The sequence below is a fragment of the Gasterosteus aculeatus genome, chromosome 5 (assembly GCF_964276395.1).
Source record: "Gasterosteus aculeatus chromosome 5, fGasAcu3.hap1.1, whole genome shotgun sequence".
In the NCBI taxonomy this organism is placed as follows: domain Eukaryota; kingdom Metazoa; phylum Chordata; class Actinopteri; order Perciformes; family Gasterosteidae; genus Gasterosteus; species Gasterosteus aculeatus.
In genome coordinates, this window is record NC_135692.1 from 9,478,216 (window position 1) to 9,498,317 (window position 20,102).

Here is a 20,102-nt window from a genome sequence, read left to right on the forward strand (position 1 = left end):
TGCCGGGTCCGTCTGCAGTCAGTGTGATTGTGTGTAAGAGATCATTTGGGACCAAATGGGATGTTTTGTATCGGACGGCGTTCTCTCCAAGCATCATCAAAAACATCAAACCAGCGAAGATGATTCGGGATAAAGATGGCCGTTCCTCCTGCTCCATCACACAGTGCCGCCCCAGAAATGCTCACACACTCCCTAGAACACTGTTATTTTCTTTATTTCATCCATTTTCAACTGACTTCTGATCCGACCTGACCTTCGGGTGCTCCAATGGAGCTGCACATTGGCCAGCTGGTGAAACGTGTCAGTAAAAATCTCCTTTTCCAAATTTAAATATTTCAAATGATGTCTACGTTGCAGCAAAGACAAGCAGGATGCATTTGGATCAAGTTCAAAAACACAACAGTTTGACCCTGTTCTGAACCCCATGCTTTATTATTTAGAAAGGCTGTGATGTTATTGTGTTTTGTCTGAATTTATCAAATCATCCATCAAATGTAGAAAGAGTCGTTTGTGTTCCGCCTTTTCCTCTAATGATGTGTTGTGCCATAAAAGCCTTCATAATGGCTCTGGAGGAGGAGCATCCATTAGACTGACTGAAGGGTGATGGAGAGTAGACAGGTAGCAGAACCCCCCCACCCCCCCTCTGTATCACATGCATGCATACTAATGTAACAGAGGATACATCATCGCAAAAAAGATTTCTAGACTATTCTTAATGATCGCATATAGAATGAATGAGCTCTAGCACATTTTTTAACAAAGAATCATTTACTGGACAGAGCGCCTCTCCTCTCTCTTCAGAATATCAGGGTTCATTCAGGCTGCGTAAAGCTGTAGTGCTCACATTTGACCACATGGAGGCAGTGTGCGCCCGATAAGTGCGACACAAGAATTGTGTTGCTGTTTACCGCGTGTCCACCAGATGGCGGTACTGCACAGTAAATGTTAAACTACAGGTGGTGCACCTCTAAGTGTCAAGTCTAAATGTGTGTGTGTGTGTGTGTGTGTGTTTGGGGGGGGGGGGGGGGGGGGGTACGAGTATAATTGCATTCATCAAAATGATTTTTCTTCTATTTTTGTTCTCTCACCCTCCTGGTTCAGATTATGCGCAAAGCTCCATTGGCGTTCAGTTCATCACTATCAGTATGATGTTATCAAACAGACCAGAATGCCGTGTCCCCATTTCTCCCAGCGGAGAGGGGGGGGAAGGGGGGTTACTCGTTCCTTGCTTGAGGTTTGGATACCTCTCATTGTGTGTTTTCTTTACCAGAAATAGATCTCACAAACCGGGATCTGTGCGCACAGGTTGCGTGACGGACGAGTCCTCAGTCACTTTAACACGTGACCTTTGGACTCCCCAAGAGGTAGATTGTGTACGTATAAGAGTAACGTCATCAAACACATGAAACCAGCTCCGTGGGGGGGGGTGGTAAGAAACCAGCTTTAATGATTTCAACTCAAAGAAGCTTTGGTGACATCACGAGCATGGAAGTTTAGGTGTAAACACGGCGTAGCTATTTTTACCTCTGTCGCTTTGCACAAAGAGAAGGAGCAGTCGTCATTAGAGGCGATCTCTTCAAACTGAACCCGACAACTGGCATCATGGATAAAGCAAAGGAGAAAAACACACACACACACACAGCAGACTAGTTAGTGTAAATCCTGAATTAAATGCTTTAATTCCACCACATAGCTCTGTCACAGGGGATTGGAGGGCTCACGCTGTTCGGGACACGTCCAAGTCCTCCTATTTATAAGTCACGCGCCCATGACACTGAAACCCGAGCTGCGTGTTTTGGAGGCCTGCCGTGGCACGCCGGGCCGCCGGGGGCCTCGGACCCTCGGCGCGCGGCGTGCCACGAGTCACGAGACGCCATTTCCAAACACACGCGACCCGAGGCAGCCCATCCGATCCCACGGAGCGCGCTCTAAAGTGGGCTCGCCCGGCTGCGGCCTCTGACGTCTTTTGCCGCGTCTTTTATGGCAACGTCAACACGCGACGACTGGAGATTCGTCACCGCAGGTGGTGCAGAACTCGCTCTCGCTGCGAGTCCAGTCCCAGGTAACAGTGGAAGACGCGGTAGTAGTTAACGTGAGAGTGAGTTTTATTGAGTAAAGCGAGGGTTTTTAGGCTGGATTATCGTCACCTTGTGTTATTCCGCGGCACGTGAACAGCGTTTTACACAGAAGAGACAAACGTTAACGGGCAGAGGCGGCCGCGTGTCAAGTATTTGAAACAGACAATTATCATCATTGCAAACCTCACTGTTTTTATCACACATAGAGTTAATACTTCAAACGTTTCCCCCGTCATCTGATATTATCTTTTATGGCTTCAATCAGTGGCATTTCTTTCTAGTAATATCAAATGTATACTTTTTTAGGCTATAATGCCCCACAGTGTTATTTTCTTTAGGGTAAATAGGCAGTTTGGCTTCATGACACTTTAACAGCCAGGTGAACATAAACATCAGAATGAGGTTATAATTAAGTAAAATTGCAATAAAGCATATATGAAGTACTGTCACTTGAATCCAACTCCTCACAAATACGCAGAATAATACTGACGTTCTACTTCGATCAGTGCACCACGCCAAAACTCAGTTGTTCATTTTACAGTAGCTGATGAAGAAAACAGAAGTCGGGCACTGCGATGTGAATTAAACTGTGTTCCCCAGAGAAGCAGCCGGGCTCTGTTCGTACTCGTGTACCTCCGTCTGATTCCCACTTTAATTAATGGCTGTTCGATTCTGAACAAGAACACGGTGAGTCCGTTCGAATATGATCGCTAAGAGTAATAGGAATGATAAATACATAGCACCATCTTTTTGTTGAAAATAGGAAATAGAAAAATACTGAAAATAAAAACAGTGTAACTCGAAAATTCACAAAATAGAAAAGGGCCAAATCCGTATATCGCTTGGCTACGCGACGTCCAGCGATGTTACCACTCTTATCGTAAAGCCCATCAAACAAATCTTTTCTTCTAGCCCTTCCATTTCTAAACATGCATTTTTGGTTTAAATACTAGTAACTTTTTTGCTTCCTTTTTTTTGTTGGGGGGTCGGGTGGGCGGGTTGGGGGGTGTAATTCTTTGGCAATTACCAAAACAAAAAAAGCAACATAAAAAGTAAACGCAACAAAATAGCATCTAATTATTTCAATCATTACAAACAAACACAAAGGCACTTAATCAGCTAGAACAACGCTCATACGTGTATCCATTGACAGGGCAACACAACAACTATGTACATATATGTAAAAAGTGTTATAAATACGTTTTAAACCATAGATACTATATACATCTTTTAACTGAGACAGTATTGGTTGTTTTGTGTTGATTTGCTTGTTGATTTTTGGTATCCCCCCTCTCTCTCCCGCCTCTCCCCCCTTGTCGTGATCTAGTTGTGTTGGTCTCCTGGGGCCATTGGTACTCAGGCATCAAAACCTCTTTTTTTTAAACTTCAGAATGGGACTGATGCGGTAACAGGGAACCCCGGGATGCGAGTGGCGGCTCATTCTCGCTTCCTCAAGATAACGTAGATGAGTCCGCTGATCAGCGCCAGAGGGAAGGCCACCCACGCCAGGATGTAGGAGTAGCCAAAGACGTCTGTGTCTTTTCCCCAGGTCGGACTCATCACCGTGTAGATGATGGCTCCGCTCATCACGAACAAACCTGCAGGGAGGGGTACAAGCCAGGAAACACTTAACAATGCCAGCCCATCATCTTGTTTCAATCATCAGATCGTGTTTCTCTGCAGTATAATCTCTCCGTCTTGAGCCCCGGGCCGAACCCTGTCTGGCAAAGCAGGCAGCATCAGATCAGATCAGATCCGGCTCCCCTCCGCAGTACATCAGAGCCCCTCCCGCTTATCGATCCGCGAGGCAGGCTCTCGTGCTCCGATGGCGCGACGTGTTTACCGGCGAGCCGCACCGCCGCACCTTCCCGACCATTCCGACGCGGTTGTGCCGGGGCGCCCGGGGTCGCGGCCCGTTTGGGCTGATTGGGGCGTCTGTGTCTCTGGGCAGCGGGCTGCCACGGTGCAGAGAACCTGGCATTTGGCAAAGGGCTGCCAAGCCAGGACGCAGTGGGCAGCGGAGCCGCTCTCTGGGCCAGAAGGTTCAATAGGGGAGTGGAGCAGTAAACCATCGGTTAACGGCTCAGACTCTCGTGATCTAATGCCACAGTGGAGGCACTGGGGTTCTCTGCTATTGCTCTGTCTGTGTAGGAGGAGGACTGGAAAAGGTGGTGTATTTTCAGACCACAGCTAAAAGTATTGAGGTTGATTTTGAAGGGGTTGTTTGTCAAGCAAAAAAGCCGTTGAAACGTTGCATTTTTCTGTTTAATATCATTGGCAGCAGCATGCTTTATGTATTTTTTGGAAGTAATCGAAACCAGTACTTTTCATAATTGTTGGGCCTGATCTTTGTGATGACTTGATCCATCGGAGATTTATTAATAGGGAAAACTCACGTCTAGACTTTAGCCACACCACATGCAGCATGAATCCCATTTCGCATCAAGTGCTGATGTTGTATAATGAGTATGAAAATGTCTATCTGAGCCTGATGGAGTTGTGTCAAAAGGGGGATTGAACTCACTGGCAAGGATCTGGAAGGTTCCAGTGAGGAAGAAGCGTCCGCCCTTCTGCAAAGTGAAGAGCTGGCAGAAGAAGAGGAAGAGAGACAGGCAGCTGAAGATGATGGATAGGATCATGAGGGCCTGCACCGCCTGAATCCACTCTGCAGAGGAAGGGGGGAGAAGAGAAGATGGTTGTCAAGAACTGAACAGTCATCATTACCAAAAGCACAATTTATATATGACTTTGACTTAATGAGCACTTGAGATGGAAGAAGAAACCTAATAAAAAAAACAGATGCCAAAGCCTGCTGCGCTTGTCCCGGCTGAATTGAAGCATCCTCTCGCTGAGAACGTAATGTTTTCTTCTGGGAATGCGTAATGGATCCATAACAATACAACATAGGTATCCTGTTCCTAAAAGCTCTGCCGGCCCCTCACTGGAGGACCTGTGACTAAATGCGCTGCACCGATCGAAGGCCGACATCCTGGAAGCCCGCTACCCATTAAACACCCGTCCTGACTGCCTTTGCTGTCCATGCTTGAAAGCGTGCCCGCGTGTTTGTGTCCGTCCCTCTTTCGTGCCGCCGCGTCAGGAATCCCAGGATTTCCAAGCGGGGTCTATTTCTTGTCTCAGGGTTATCCATGCTGCCCCCCCCCCCACCTTCTCCAGTTTCCTTCAGCACTCTTTCCCTCTGTGCATCTACAGACCTGTTCCCTTGAGCCCATGTCATAAAATGTGCCATAAAATGTGTCTCACAGGGCCACTACATAAGTGTACTCCAGTGCGTCTGTCCTATCCATTGCATCAGTAAATATTCCAGACGGGCCTATAAAAAAAGCACTGTTTCAGAATTGCTCCATTTGTTGGCACGCTCCCGTGGAACTATGGCAGTAAAATTGTTCTCGAGCGTATTGATTCTCTTGTATTATGTGAATGTTGTGGTTTAATAGGGGTGTGGGGGGGGGGGGGGGCATTTACAACATGGATGGGGAAAAAAGCACATTGTATAATTTATTACTCCTCATGCAACAAAAAGGCTGATAAAGTCATTTGTGACGTGTCCTGACGGTTGAATGAAAAAAGTTGGTTGAACAGTTCTCAGAAGGAGGCAGTTTTTGTGGAGAAACACAGATATAGATTTAAAGGGGAACTGTATCCTGAGGCATTGCGCAGCGTTACCGGGACGGAGTCCGGTTACCTACAATAACATCGTTAAAGTTTGTCCGGATGATCACCGGCTGGCGGGGAGATATGGGAGGAAACGTGACACTCTGCAGATTGTTCAACCGCAAAATGCACCCGGAGCAACAATTCAAGGCCATAGTGAGGATCTTGTTTTCAGATAATGCTCTATAACAGTGTAATAAATGGGTTACATGTTCCATCCGCTGCTCTATGAATACCGCTGCCCTATAAATCCCAACAATAGATCCCTGCTTTCTGATAAACACTCATCTTGTCTTCCATCCTTCCTCCAATGACCAGTAGTAGGAAACAGTGACATGGGGAATTTCCTAGTATGAGGTGCGGTTCACATCCCTATTAAGCAACTATGGCTCCTATTGGTTTATTTTTGTGGTATTACAATGCTTCCACTGTAGGCTTTCGCTGTTACACGAAACAGGAAACTCCCCAATACTCTCAAAATAGAAAAATGCAACTGCTGTAGTATTCATTGTGTTTATGTAATGGGAGTCTGCCATTCTGCCTCAATTGCAGTAAATTCTATGAAGTATGGAGGAACCTGATTGCTCAGCAGAGCTACTGAACGCTAACCCCCCCCCCCTCCCCCTACACGTGATCCTGGTTACTATCTTCCATCTCCCAAAGCCAGAGCTCAGACGCGCGTCCTCTTAGATAAACACTGTGAGTCAGCACGCCAATGGAAGCACTATTCAAACAGAGACATGGAGATCCACACACAAACACACACACACACACACTGGTTAAGCATGGTTAATTCTAGACAAATTACATCACCCCTGCACCTCTGTGACGACACATTTACATGCAAAACATAGAGCTGCACAACGGGGATCCCAGCATGAACGTGCTGTTCGATGATTAAAATCAGGCTCTGTGGTGATAACTGTTTTAGTAAATGCTCGTATTGTTTAAATTTGTCCCCAGGGTTTACGGCTCACTTTCACTGGACTATGATCTGACCCTGGGCGTGACCCGCCACCGGGATGCTGTGTTCTGCATGAGGTATTCCACACACACACACACACACACATATACATAGACCTGAAACTTTAAATACTCCCTGCAGCCCCACCCTTGATTCCTAAACACAACTCCCAAGGTCCCGTTGCCCCTAACGCGGGACCTGAATATGGACATCACACCACGACTATTTATACAGCTGCAGCCAATCAGCGAGCGCCTCCAAGCCGCACTGCCACATTCTCTCCCCTAGATGGCGCCAGAGTCCCAAACGGAGCCGTGACACACCCACACCATCAACACGGGGATTGTTGGAATATCAACTAATCGGTTTTGCAAAAAGATCAAGCCCACCCCCCACCCCCCCATCCCCGTCAGTGTCAGCGTGGTGCTTTTACGTGTCCAATACTAGCCGCTGTGTTCTAAAGTCTCACCTCCAGCTGACGCCGGGACACAGGGGTATCCTCCATTGGCCCCAGTGCAGTTGACCCAGAGGTCCGCGTTGCCAGTATCACCTGTCCTCCAAACCTGGTGAAAACATCATACAACTCGGTCAGTATTGTTGGAAGAGTGGCTCCAAACGAGTGTCACGGCACATTCAAATCACTGCAGTGAGGTGGAGCTCCGATTATGGAGAAACGTCAGAGATTATTTACTACATTGTGTATCTATGGGGAGTTTTTATTCCAATCAATATATATATATATATATATATATATATATATATATATATATATATAATATAATTCTAGAAGTTAAATTAATCGGATAAGAGAAAGAAAGAAACCACAAGTTTTACTCACGCTGACAATAGTGGACACAAACAGGAGGACCAGACCAGCGACGTGCAGGAGGACGATTCCCAGTAGAAGGAGCAGCATCTTGTCAGGCGATCTGCACAGCAATGAGAAGAGGAGACCGTCTCATTCAGTGTCTGAGCGTGTGTGTGTGTGTGTGTGTGTGTGTGTGTGTGTGTGTGTGTGTGTGTGTGTGTGTGTGTGTGTGTGTGTGTGTGTGTGTGTGTGTGTGTGTGTGTGGGATGTCAGACTGGCGGGACATGGGTGTGTCGCTGCAGCACGTTTAACACGCACAACCCTTGGAGACACTTTAGAATCGGGCAGCGCAGAGACTGACAGGGAAAGTCGCAGTTAGTATGTGTGGAAATTGGATTTAAAATGCCACCGTGTTTCGTTAACAAAATGAAAACAATTTTAAGTATAGGATATTACAAAGCAAGCTTAAAGTTATTCAAGTAAAAAATTATGTTAATCGAATAAAAGTATCTTATAGAGACCAGTTAAACTTTGTATTCCCGGTGACAGCTCAGCCCTCCCGTCCGTGTGCGTAATGGAGCGGCGGGTATCCCGGCGAAAAAACGCGCTACCTCCTCGAATCTGCCTTTAGAGGCTGAGTGCAGCTGAATGTGAGCGAGTTAAGAAAGTCCACTTACTGAGAGCGGGTAGCTTGTACTTCCACAAACAAAACGAAAATGAGTTCAAGGCTCGCAAGAAGCAAAAGCAAGTTTTCCCAAAAGTGTCCAACAGCGATAGTCCGTCCTTTCTGAAAGTCGCTCTCAGACTAGATTGACGCCAGGGCTTACGTGCTGTTATAAAGTGTCTCATTATGGGAGAACAACGCCCTGCGTGCGTCGCTGCGTCATGGAGTGACCCTTTGGTCCGCGGCCAGGATTCCCAATATAGACATGCCATGCGTAATAGCGCATGGGTTGCCTTAGTTACTGACTTGCTGTGTGTGTAGTGACCTGACAGATCATTGTTTGGCCGTCGTGGTAACCGAAATTCGCTATCTGCTTTTGAGGAGTCTTTAGTTCTTCCCTCTGACCATGTTTTCAGCTCCTTTATTGCCGTCATTGCAAATTAAGCTTCATCCATTTTGTCATTGTTGCCCGCTCAGTACATTTGTATATGCATATGTGCATATAGCGGAAGTACATCCAACATAAATACATGAGACTGTAATTTTCAGTCATTTCAGTTTGTCCTACAGCAAAAAAGAATGAGAAAAAGCCATTTTAAATGATCCAAAATGAAATAGTTCCCTGTATTCTCTGCATTATGTTGCCGCGGCAACCAAACACAAACACGTCTCAGTGTGGTGGTGGTCTTTTCCCCTATGGTACTCAGCCTCGTGACTCACGGTATGTGAGGGGGTTTGCATGTTCCATTGAGAGAAAAGCATCTGGGACTCTCCTCTGTTTGTCTTGACTCATTTCCAGAGGGAGTACCGGGGCATCCCACCCTGTCAGCCCTGTTCAGAAGAATCCACTCTGGTTAGCCCTCTAGGGTGTTACCATGATCCAAATTCCAGGAAATAAAGGGAGTGGTCAATATTGTATATATTTCACAGTTTGAATGAACTACTTTACATCTCTCCTTCTGGTTCTCCTCCATAAATATTGCTGGTATCTTTTTATGGATTCCTGATAACACTGGTTGTGCCATGTTCATAAGTCATCAAACGCATACTTCTGCAAAAAGTCCAGAGCTCCCTCGATGGGCAGCACTCTATGAAGCATACGTAGCACTCTACGTAGCACTCTATGAAGCATACGTAGCACTCTACGAAGCACTCTATGAAGCAGACGTAGCACTCTATGAAGCATACGTAGCACTCTACAAAGCATACGTAGCACTCTATGAAGTATACGTAGCACTCTACGAAGCATACGTAGCACTCTATGAAGCATACGAAGCACTCTATGAAGCATACGTAGCACTCTATGAAGCATACGAAGCACTCTATGAAGCATACGTAGCACTCTATGAAGCATACGTAGCACTCTATGAAGCATACGTAGCACTCTATGAAGCATACGAAGCACTCTATGAAGCATACGTAGCACTCTACGTAGCACTCTATGAAGCATACGAAGCACTCTATGAAGCATACGTAGCACTCTACGTAGCACTCTATGAAGCATACGTTTTTCTCTGCATTAGTGGGCCGTTGGAGGAGCTGTCCGACCTCAGATAACCGCCCCCCTGTCAACATACACTCTCTATTCTTCACCACTTCAGCTCACACTTCCTGGACGCCTCTGCGTGTGTGTGTTTTGTTTTTTTTCTCACTCGATGAAAACAGAGGCCTGTCTGCTGTAATCATGACCGCACACACGCGCACAGACAAACACGCACACACACACAAGACCATTACGAGGCCAGATCGCAGTCATGTGGTCAAGTGTGCTGCTCCAAGTGTGAACTATGTGGCTGCTCGGTTATCAAAGTGCGCGGCGTTCTTAGTCCGGCCTGAAGCACCTCTTTGTCTGATATGATTGTTTTATCGCTGGCAGGCCGACGTTTTCTTTTGTGCACGTCTGGTGTTTACAGAATCATTATGTCCTCACTCTGATTCCATGAGCTGGTCGGGTTTACAGTGACACGTGGAGAAACTCTTGTTAAAAGTGTGGAGTAGTTCCCCATCCCTTATATGTCAATGTTTGTAAAAGACTGACAATCAGTGGGCCGAGTGGACACGGGGGTGTTAAGTTTACTGCGTTTGTTATCGAGCTCGGAGGCGATCTCTCCGGGGAGAGCCGCATAACAAACATGCAGCCCGAGATACGGAATAATGCTACATCTGGAAGGGCGTCAAATGTTTCCCCTCTGACCTTAAAGTTGGTGCGACTCATCTTCGCGTTGGGAAGCGGCCGGACGGCGAGAGTACATACCAGGAACCTGAAGAACGGGACCCCGGCCAGGGGGGGGGGGGCACGAATACGGCGGACGGACGCGATTGAGTTGCTGTAATTCCATCCGCATGCCAACAGGGATGAGGGTGCTAAAGCAGACGAGGGGGATGTTTACGTTTCAACCCAAACTGAATTCCTGCAAGATTTGTAAAGTGAAGAAGCGTCAGAGATACTGTATCAAAAAAAGGCCGAAAAATGGGCTCTCGGTTAGATCCCACTCTGGTTGATTTTAAAGTATTGTGACTGTCAAGTCTTTCGCTTGATTGCACTTTCGCTCTCCTTGCCTCCGACCAAAACCCATTAGCCGGGATGAAAAAAATGTGCCTCAGCCGTTGTTACTCGACTCAGTCGGCGGATCTCGAGGCTTCCTGTGGGTCGGAGGGAAAGGCCTTGCTGGCGTCACTGTTTGACCGGGATTTTCTCCCCCGTGTGTCAGGTTCCGACAGCTGCCGCTCAAAGGTGGCTCGGCGTTTTGCGTCCCGTCACCAGCTCGCAAAGTGCCGCGGTCCGTCGGACTGAATAGCAGCCCTCCTGCTGCATGGGAGTCGCACCGCTTCCCCCCACTCCGCCGGCATCCATCTCTCCTGTTTTACACGTATACTCTATACGCGTCTGTAAGTATTGCATGAGTTTTTAACTACAACACAGAAATCAGCAGATGCCAGCGCGTGAACTCATAACGCCTGTGAATTAATTAAGCAAATATGCTAGGAGGAGAACCCTCGGGGAGGACAAGGACACGGGGGACTCAAACAGGAACAAGGTGAGATTGGAGGTAAACACAGACTGTTTGTTTGTGTGCGGGTAAGTTCTGAGCTACTCACAGCCGCGGTCTTGTCATCACGCTTTAATCAGACGACACAGAGTGCTGACAGCAAAAGGGGGGTAAATAGGCTGTTGCCAATACACCAAACACACAGCAGATTGACTATGATGTGAGTGTGGTTTGAGTTGACAATATACTAATGAAACAAGCCAGTGGAAAAGGGAAGGATTTCCCTCTAAAAGTCATTGAAATATTATTTAATTTACCTTCAATCTGGTTCCAAACTCCTGTTTGTGAAAAATGTGTTTGATTGCATCACTCCACTGCTCAGTCTGAAATAAACCTCGTCAGCAAACGCTGTCATTGAAATAGCATCTTGAGGGAATCGAAAAGGCCCGTGTCATTCTGACATTACTCAAATCACATGCTCATGATGTGCAAAATATCCTGTGACGTTTCTTATGTGAATGATGAAAGTTGTGATCGAGGTCCTCGCCATTCGTGACGAAAAACGAATGGCAGAATGTTGCAACTCTGAGCAGCTCTGTTTTCTCTGTTCTTGCTCCGTGCGCCAGCGTTCCTCATATTCAGACCACAGAGCTTAACTCCCAGTCATCCTCGGCCCCACTATGATTCAGCAGGAAAGACTGCAGTACAGCATCTGCACGGCCGTGTCGCTCTGTTGTCCAGCAGCACCTCTTTTTAAGGAGAATGTGTAGAATTCGACTCGCTGATCAATGCTGAAGGCTGACCTCTGAACCCTGCTTTGCTGTAACGCTCCTCTGGCTTATCTCAGCTCCCTGATGTGCAGAATGCTGGAGGTGGGGGGGGGGGGGGGCACTGGGAGGGTAATAGTGTTTATTCCATCCAAGTTCAGGGAAGCCTAGATTTGACTTATCAGCACAGAGCCACTGTGCGAGAGGTTGGCAGTTGGGATGGAAAACCACGTTGCGCGTTATGTGTCCTATCAGTCCGTCTCCAGCTTCCCCTCTCTCGACGTTGCTGCTCAATGGATTCCTGCTTGGTTTCTTCCCGTAATATAGTCGTTCTTCGCAGCCCAGCGGCGGAGCGGCCAAAGGGCCCCCTTGAGAGAACTCAGAGTTTGGGCACCGATCCAACAGCGGCAGGCGAGAGCCGGTTCCCATGAATGTTCAGTGTTCGGTCTAAACTGAGCATCCCGAGACGACCGGAGACGAGGTGATAAATGTTCCTTATGGTCGAGCTAAAGGGATTTATTTTAGATTAACCCACTACCGGCTCAACACTAAAGTATAACTAGCAACACAATGAGCAGGATGTCGATGCTCAGCAGTCGTTGGTTACAAAGACATTGTTGAAAGGAAGGCCAATGTTAGACAGTTTGCAAGAAATATGACTCTGTACAATAATAATGTTTCTACTTGATCTATTTCACTGACATATTAGCAAATTTAAATGTGTGATATTATGTCAGGGCTATTTCTGTTTTGGAGAGCTAATACAAAAAAAACATGCCAAGTAATTACAGATGTATATGTGCCTGTACAGTGTTCATCATGTTATACGTGTAAATACGCAGTTAAACTGCCACACGTAGAGTAAATCAAACCAGCCAGAAACCCTCGGCAGCCGACATAAGTCTCATGTAAGAAATATAAAATAACGCAGGGCATCTGTAAAAATAACTAGTGTTAATAATTAACCGCAAATATGTTTGTTCTGCTGGGAGAAGTCCAGAGTAACTCCCCCCATAAGCAGGGGTGGTATAAGTGGAAGGCCTATTTGTGTCTCATTCCAACAGAGACCCGTAAACCTCAAGGAGAAATGGGGGTTCAGTTGGAAGGGAAAAGCGGAGGGTGGGTGGTGGTGGTGGGGGGGGGGGGGGGGGGGGGGAGGGACAACCCTAAACTCTGTACTATCTGTCAGTATGTCTAATCACAAGTTGATGAGAGCAGCAAGTCTTTTGATGTTAGCTAGACCACAGAGGGCCTTTCTTTGCAATGCAAGGGCTGAGGAATGTGCATGGGCACAGGACACACACACACACACACACACACACACTGCATGTAAGAAGCCTTGGCAGAGACCTTCTGCCGTTGACCCTGTCCCGAGGGTTTCAGCTAAACACAATGCTGTTTGCGAAGCAGTGAGAGTTAGCTGTCACAGGACCTCAATATAGTTGTAAAACATTTCACTTAAAGCAAAGTTCAAGTGGCACACATTCTCCGAGCGGCCGCTCCCTCCCCCCAGTCAGCGGTCTCTACAGTCAAACTACTCCAGGTACAAGAGAGATGATGTCATGCATTTGATGCTGCGGCCGCTGCGAGGAATTTAGGTGGAACTGGTTGGGAGATGGATTTGAGGGAAGCTTGGATGCCATGTTGCATATCTCAGCTCCGATTACCACGTCAGTCCAGGTGGCGTCCGTCTTCAACCTATTCGCTCAATCAAAAGTAGATTTTTCATGGTATAAACTCAAGATAACAAGGTTATTGAACTAAAGAGACCTACAGAATTACCGTCACAGATTACATTTTGTGTTGTAAAGTCAGAAATGTACTGTGATGGGTTCTCTGCTTGGCTCCGATACCCGTGATCCATTTAACTAGTACTGTCCTGACATTGTTTAACCCAAACAGTATTGGTCATTCTAGCAAATGTGTTACATTCCACAGGTTGCAGAGGGAAGTCAGTAGGAGCGGGAGGGTTGGGTCAAGAAGTGTGTTCATGTGTGTTCAGTATTTGTTCAAGCCCCCCGTTTAAATGTGTGGATTTAAGTTAAGTCTATAGGTCCAACCTCCCCCTGCACTGCAGCATGGAGGCCTGGGGGGGGGGGGCGGAGCCAATGAGAAGTGGTGTGAGGCTCAAGTCCCATACGATGGGTGCAGGGTGTCACGTGTGACTTCCAAGTTGTTTGTTCAGCTCCTCCTATGGGGGAGGCCATGAGTTACTGTCGCATGCGCTATCAAGACCGTTTGTCCTCCACTGGGCCTGTTGCCAACTTAGTGTAACATGAGATCTGTGATTCGTATGAATAGTCACATTAAAATAAGGTTACTGCTGTTCATGGTGTTAAAAAGCAAAGGGTTACATTATACAGCAAGCCCTCCAAGTGAGGTAATGGAGTGAAAATGTCAGAACATAGGAAGTGATGCCCTCTGATTGTATGACATTGTAAAATGAACAAAAGGTGTGAGCGTGTGTGCTTCTAAAGTCTAACAATGCTTTTATTATGTTATTTTGAAATGATATCACAAGAGTTTCTGGTTAAAGGTTAATAATATAGCATATGGCATGTATGTAATTGCAGACAACATGAATAATCACCATGGTGAATTATCCTTTCTGGATACCCACGTGTGTTTAAACCTTCATTTATTTTTAAACCCATTTTAAATACATTACGGGTACAATACTCAAAGCTATGATAGTCCGTTTATGATCAGATTAAAACATCGTGCTCGTAAATTGTTGTAATTTTCTTTTTGGTCAAATCACCCACAACACCCTCAAAATCACTCCAACATCGCCAGTCAATCAAGTCAGTCAATATTTTTTTCTTCTGGTCCACGAGGCTTCATTTAGGTGTAGCCCACCAGACGAGGCATGCTGGGGAAGCTCTTGCGTATGCTCATGCACTTTTCCTGGTCCAGGAAGAGCGAGTTGGCCTTGATGGACAGGTCGTGCTCCAGGGTCACTTTGGTCCTGACCAGAGTCTGCAGAGTGTTCTGAGCCTCCATCAGCCTCTCCTGCAGCTTCTGGATGGTGTCCTCGATCTCCCTCACCTCACCCACGAGTCTAAACGAGTAAGGACAAAGAACGCGTCTCACTGTTAGACTGGTCGGATGGAGGAAGGAGTGAAGGAAACCTTGTCAGACCCAAGGTCATGCAATGTTGTTTGAGTTAAAGAAATACTTTCAAATGACTAAGATGAGTCAATGACATCCATTGTGTCACAATAACTCATGGACTTAAAAAACAAATGTTCAGCAATGAGAAAACAAGCTCAGACATAAATGTCTTTAACTGTCCTTTGGTCAGCTTTAATATAGTTGATCAAGGGACTGAATGTACATAGCTACTTTATTTTGTAGCTACTAGATTTCTCTCAGAACGGTTTCTGTGTTCTCATTGCAAGAGGTTTTTTGAAGCTAATTGTGATTGATAGCTTTCAAAATCGTGCTACCAATATATTGTAGTCTACCACACTTAAAACAAATAATCACATGTAGATAAGTACTGCAAGTATTGAGTGTTTTAAAACCAGTATTTTCTGTGGGATCTATTTCTGGGGTAAATGTCCCTGGTAACAAATGACATTTTATTTTAGTTGCAAAGATTTCTGAGTTGCGCAGCTACAGCACCTGTGGTGCGGGTTGTCCCTGCAGAGCTCCATGTTGGGCCTGCGCGTCCTCTCCTCCAGCCTGGTTTGCGCCACTTTCAGTGGGCACTCCTTGTCTCTGAGCGCCTTCTTCAGAGACTCAATCAGCATCTCTGTCTGGAAGATCTCCTGCAGGGTCTGTGTGATGAAACAAGACGGATGCAGAATGAAGTGCCAGCAAAGGAAAGCATCGCCAAATCCTGGTAATACAGCAGCTGCGTTTCATTCATTAAAAAAAAGGGAGGTCAGCTGGCGCGGAAGGTGTTTTTTAGGGTACAGGAGGAACTATTGACGAGAGCGGGAAAATAAATAAGAGTCTCATCGAACAAGTAAACACTGTACCCTGCCCGCTTTGAATCAGCTGAGCACAGTGCTGCACAGGGGCCTGGTCTGTCCGAACCCATTTGATGTAATTTAGTTCCAGCGAATCACCGCTCACTTACAACAGTGACAGAGGTTTATTAGGGACCGTGTGTCTCACATCACAGCTGCTGTCAGTGTTCAAACCCATCCGACAGATGAAGTGGATTCGCTGTTAAACCTCCTGCAGTTAACCCGAGAACAACGGGATCCAGTGTGGAATATGGCACAAGCAATGAATGGGGGCATTTATTACCATTTCTCTCTTTTGACAGGAATGTTTTGAAGTAAACATGCACATAATCCCCTAAAGATGAGAAGCATGTCCCGAGCCATGTGGCAAGCAACGCAGATTTATCCTCTATTTTATGCAGCGTGCATTCTTTTGCAGATTCTGTTTGTGCTGCGTGAAGAAAATAAGAGAATAACACATGATCTCTTCCTAGTAAGTGACAAATGTAGTTAGAAGGGGAATGAATTCAACCCAGGGACATGTGATTGCCATTCCTTCAAAGTGAAGAAACGTCAGACGATAGCAGAGCTCTCACTCATCACGTCAATAAACATCAACAAGTTTCTGATCCACAAACATAACAAAGTTGTGTTTCCTTCCATGAAGTGTGACGGCGTTGATGAGGCGCAGACCTTAGCCAGGTGCGTCTGCAGGCTGTTCTTGGCGTCAGCGATTTCTGACACGCGGTTCATGAAGGCCACGTTGGCGTTGTTGAACTGGTTCCACATCTCGTTGGACGTGGTGCTCAGCAGGATCTCGATCTCGTCCCGCAGCTTCTGGGAGGCCGCCCGCTGGCTCTGGGAGAGCAGGATGTTGTCGTCGGTGAACTTGGACCACGAGTCCGGTAGAGAGAGCCTGACGTGGTGAAAAGAACGGCATTTGTCAGTGCTAACGTGGCTCATGGGAATACAATGTCAGTATCTAGGTGTATTGGTTGGTCCACCACCTAATTTCACCCTAAAATATCTCATCAGCTATTGGATGGGGTCTGCTAAAAAATTTAAACAGATCTTTACGATTCCAGCAAGATGCAGACCCTTGAGTTGTGTGTGTGTTATTTTTTGGGTCTAGGTAGCCGCTTGCTTCAATGAGCTCTCAGCCTTGATGCAGTCCAAACCCATTATTCTGTGTGTATTCCCAATTCAATGAACAAAATGGAGCAGCAACCAAATTTGATTTTCAAAAATGTCAAAAGCCTTTCTGGAATTGACGGTTGGATATGCCAATCTGGTTACAAACATAGGAAATTGCTGGCAGCTGTTTGACTTGATAGAATCAATCTCATAGCGCTGTACTCACGAGGGGTCTAGTCTTTCAATCCCTCTGTGGTAGCCGATGGCGTCGGATGTGTTCCTCAGATGGTGACACCTTCCGTCTATCCTCTGAGCTGTCACTTTGTCGCTCATGTCCCTTTCCAGTTCATGCTGAGCTGCTCGGTTCGACCTAAGGAACCCCACAGGTCGTGTCTCATTGAATGCCAAAGGTTGTGTAGACCTTGTTCCATAGAACTGTTCGTCGAGTTAGATGTCATAAATTGATTTCTCAGACTCACGCCAGCTGAGTGATGGCTCTGTCCAGATGTCGCCTCATCCTTTCCTGACATGATTTGATGACTTCCACTTCCTTGTCGCAACGCAAGTAAACCAAATCTGCTCATTTGTTTTCCAGTTTTGCCATCAAAAGTCACACATGCACACACTCCTTCTTTAATTTTACCTTTATGAGATTTTTCTCCACGTGGTCGTGCACCAGATCGATGGACATCCGCTTCTCTCTGTGGTACAAACACTCTTGTGACACCTATTGACAGAGTGATCACGATTAAATTCAAAATCCAAATCCTCATCTCCATCGTGACATTTAAATAGCTGCGCAGGAGAATGAGTATGAGTGCAGTTTAAGTCCCTGTGTACATCGCGTATCGGCTGCGTTCTCCAGTTACAGGTACCTGGAGGAGTCTCAAAGAAAGCTTTCTGCCACATGATCTTAGCTGAACAAGGTGTCCATGTCATTAGATCTGCTGCCAGATAAAGTTGACTCACTCTGGGTGAGCCAAATGACCAACAGGGAACACGCCCCCTAATTATGACTTCATTCCAGCATTGCTGCGTCTTAATGTGTCCTCCATGACCAGCTGGACGCTGTTGCTACAACTAAACAGAAACCCAAGTCCAAACTGTTTCACAAGAGTGGCGCACCCTGAGATGTGATACGCATCAATGTTAATTTGAGTGCAGTGAACAAACACCTGACCCGAATGTGAAGATTTCAAGGCAAATGTAAATTGTCCTTGTTGAAGTGTCAATATTTCCTGCAAAATGTTCCAACAACAAGACTCACAATTCAGATACTACTTAACAGAGTGAAGTAATTCAAGGTAACACACACACACACACATACACTCATTTATTCCTTCTGCCCTCACCTGAAGGGGCCCCTCCGTCTCGGCCAAGGCCCTCTCCAGCCTCCTCTTAACCTCATTGAGCGCTGCTATCTCTGTCACCATGTTGTCTATCTCGTGGCTCAGCTCAGCCCTCCAGAAGACGATGTCATTGAGCCGCTCGCCAATGTTCTTGTTGGTTTTTTCCTGGGTTAGCCTGGTGAGCTGCTCCTTATCCTGCATCATCCTGATGGTGTCTCTCCTAAGTCTCTCTGCGCTTTTCCGGGACGACTCAGACTCCCTGTAGTTGCTCATGTTGGACTTGTACCAGTCTTCGGGAGTGTAGCGGGTGGTAAGCGCTGTCCTGTTGGACGGGTAGAACATAGTCTTGGATCGAACCAGATCTAAATTCTCTCGCTGTATAGATGAAGGTGTTGGGACAGTGCTGCTGCTTTTGTAATAGCCGTTGGTCCTCCACAGGTTGGCACTGGGATTCATGGCCAACGCTGGCTGAGGGTTGCGATAGCTGGATGCCATGGTGGAGATGGCAGGCAGGAAGTGGCTGGTGTTTGGACGAGCATATGTAGCTGCCAGAGTGGAGCCCATCAGCTCCATTTTTGAGTTCCCCTCAGAAAGCTCCTGCTTTTCTATAGGTGCATAAAATCACTTTTCATATCATCTTCAATTGTAATGTAGCTCCATAAGATGATTTTACATTTAAATGCAGCAATTTTATCATAAAACATGCATATTGTATATTTTCAAGGCATGCAGATAAATAGATCGGACACTAGAGTTGGTGATAGGTAAAATTAAAAAAGCATGCAAACAGAAGAATAAACATCTTACCAAGAAGATAAAATGTGTCCTGAGTGTCGATGCAGGCAGGCTGCCTCTCAGCTGTGCTTACTTGGAAACAAGCTCAAGAACGCACTAAAGGGAAGCTGACATGCATAATAGATAGACGTGTGCCAATCACTCATTCAGCCAGCCAATGGTGTTCCACAGTGCTCCGCTGCAGGAGCGGACCCATCCAAGATTTCTGTTGTCACAGAAGCCCGTTGCCACGGGTTACTGACACTACCGCTCTACCTGGCCTTTTCAGATTAATGGTGAGCCGGTGCTTTTACTGTGTTCAAAAAAATGAAAAAAATGTCATTTCAATGTCAACGTTTTTCTGTTCTCTGCTTGGCCCTCTTGCCCATTCAGGCACACAAAACGAATCCTCGGAACAATAGTTCCCAATTACTGCGGTGAACTTCTCAATATGACCCCATGGACTTGATCCTGCATTGCACATTTTTCTTGTTCCCCCTTCTTCGTGGTTATTAACCGTGCAAGCTGACATTTTCGAAGGCTTTTCTACCTTCACATGTCTTGTTCGAAGGTGAGCAATCTGAGCTTTGTCTTCAAAGCAGAGGAGTTCAGTTGGTTGCCAGGCAGCGTCAGACAGCTCACCCACGGCCCGAGAAGCACGGCGTCTGTATGGATTACAGTCACCTGTTTAATGATTCATGCCACAGGAAGCGTCCACACAAACCCCTGTAGCACAGAATAATAATCAGTGATGTGTTATCTACTATTTACAAGTGGGGATCCGTTACACTTATCTGTTCTGAAGGGGTAGCTGGAGGGATGGAAGGCCTTGTTTCCACTTCAGAGACAAGCAAAGGTGTAGCCAGGAGTTACTCATCTGGTCTTTCTTTTTGTCACAGACAACATGTTGTGGATTTTGCATGTTGTAACCACTGGTTTCTATGCT

At 46.4% G+C, this 20,102-nt stretch overlaps 2 protein-coding genes across 2 annotated transcripts; both read right to left on the minus strand.

The window, feature by feature from the left end:
• Nucleotides 1–1,417: 1,417 nt before the first annotated feature.
• On the minus strand, nt 1,418–8,505 carry pmp22b (peripheral myelin protein 22b). Its single transcript, XM_040176923.2, has 5 exons — nt 8,200–8,505; nt 7,553–7,643; nt 7,184–7,277; nt 4,603–4,743; nt 1,418–3,676 (listed from the first exon to the last, which is right to left on the minus strand). Exons 2-5 carry the CDS (start codon nt 7,628–7,630, stop codon nt 3,516–3,518), a joined length of 474 nt encoding a protein of 157 aa, XP_040032857.2. The 5' UTR covers nt 7,631–7,643; nt 8,200–8,505; the 3' UTR covers nt 1,418–3,515.
• Nucleotides 8,506–14,414: 5,909 nt separating this feature from the next.
• tekt3 (tektin 3) lies at nt 14,415–19,390 on the minus strand. Its single transcript, XM_040175716.2, has 8 exons — nt 19,190–19,390; nt 18,386–18,987; nt 17,677–17,760; nt 17,513–17,583; nt 17,260–17,403; nt 16,593–16,815; nt 15,571–15,725; nt 14,415–15,004 (listed from the first exon to the last, which is right to left on the minus strand). Exons 2-8 carry the CDS (start codon nt 18,953–18,955, stop codon nt 14,788–14,790), a joined length of 1,464 nt encoding a protein of 487 aa, XP_040031650.2. The 5' UTR covers nt 18,956–18,987; nt 19,190–19,390; the 3' UTR covers nt 14,415–14,787.
• Between the last annotated feature and the right edge of the window lie 712 nt (nt 19,391–20,102).

Bases quoted from the DNA above. Each gene is read 5' to 3' on its own strand.
- pmp22b (XM_040176923.2), bottom strand. From the start codon at position 7,630: ATGCTGCTCCTTCTACTGGGAATCGTCCTCCTGCACGTCGCTGGTCTG. The intron at 7,278-7,552 runs GTGAGTAAAACT...TGTTTTCACCAG, and splicing joins TTGTGTCCACTATTGTCAGC to GTTTGGAGGACAGGTGATAC. The intron at 3,677-4,602 runs GTGAGTTCAATC...CCCTCCCTGCAG, and splicing joins AACCTTCCAGATCCTTGCCA to GTTTGTTCGTGATGAGCGGA.
- tekt3 (XM_040175716.2), bottom strand. From the start codon at position 18,955: ATGGAGCTGATGGGCTCCACTCTGGCAGCTACATATGCTCGTCCAAAC. The intron at 17,404-17,512 runs GTGAGTCTGAGA...GGGGTTCCTTAG, and splicing joins AGAGCCATCACTCAGCTGGC to GTCGAACCGAGCAGCTCAGC. The intron at 15,005-15,570 runs GTGCTGTAGCTG...TTACTCGTTTAG, and splicing joins AGGGACAACCCGCACCACAG to ACTCGTGGGTGAGGTGAGGG.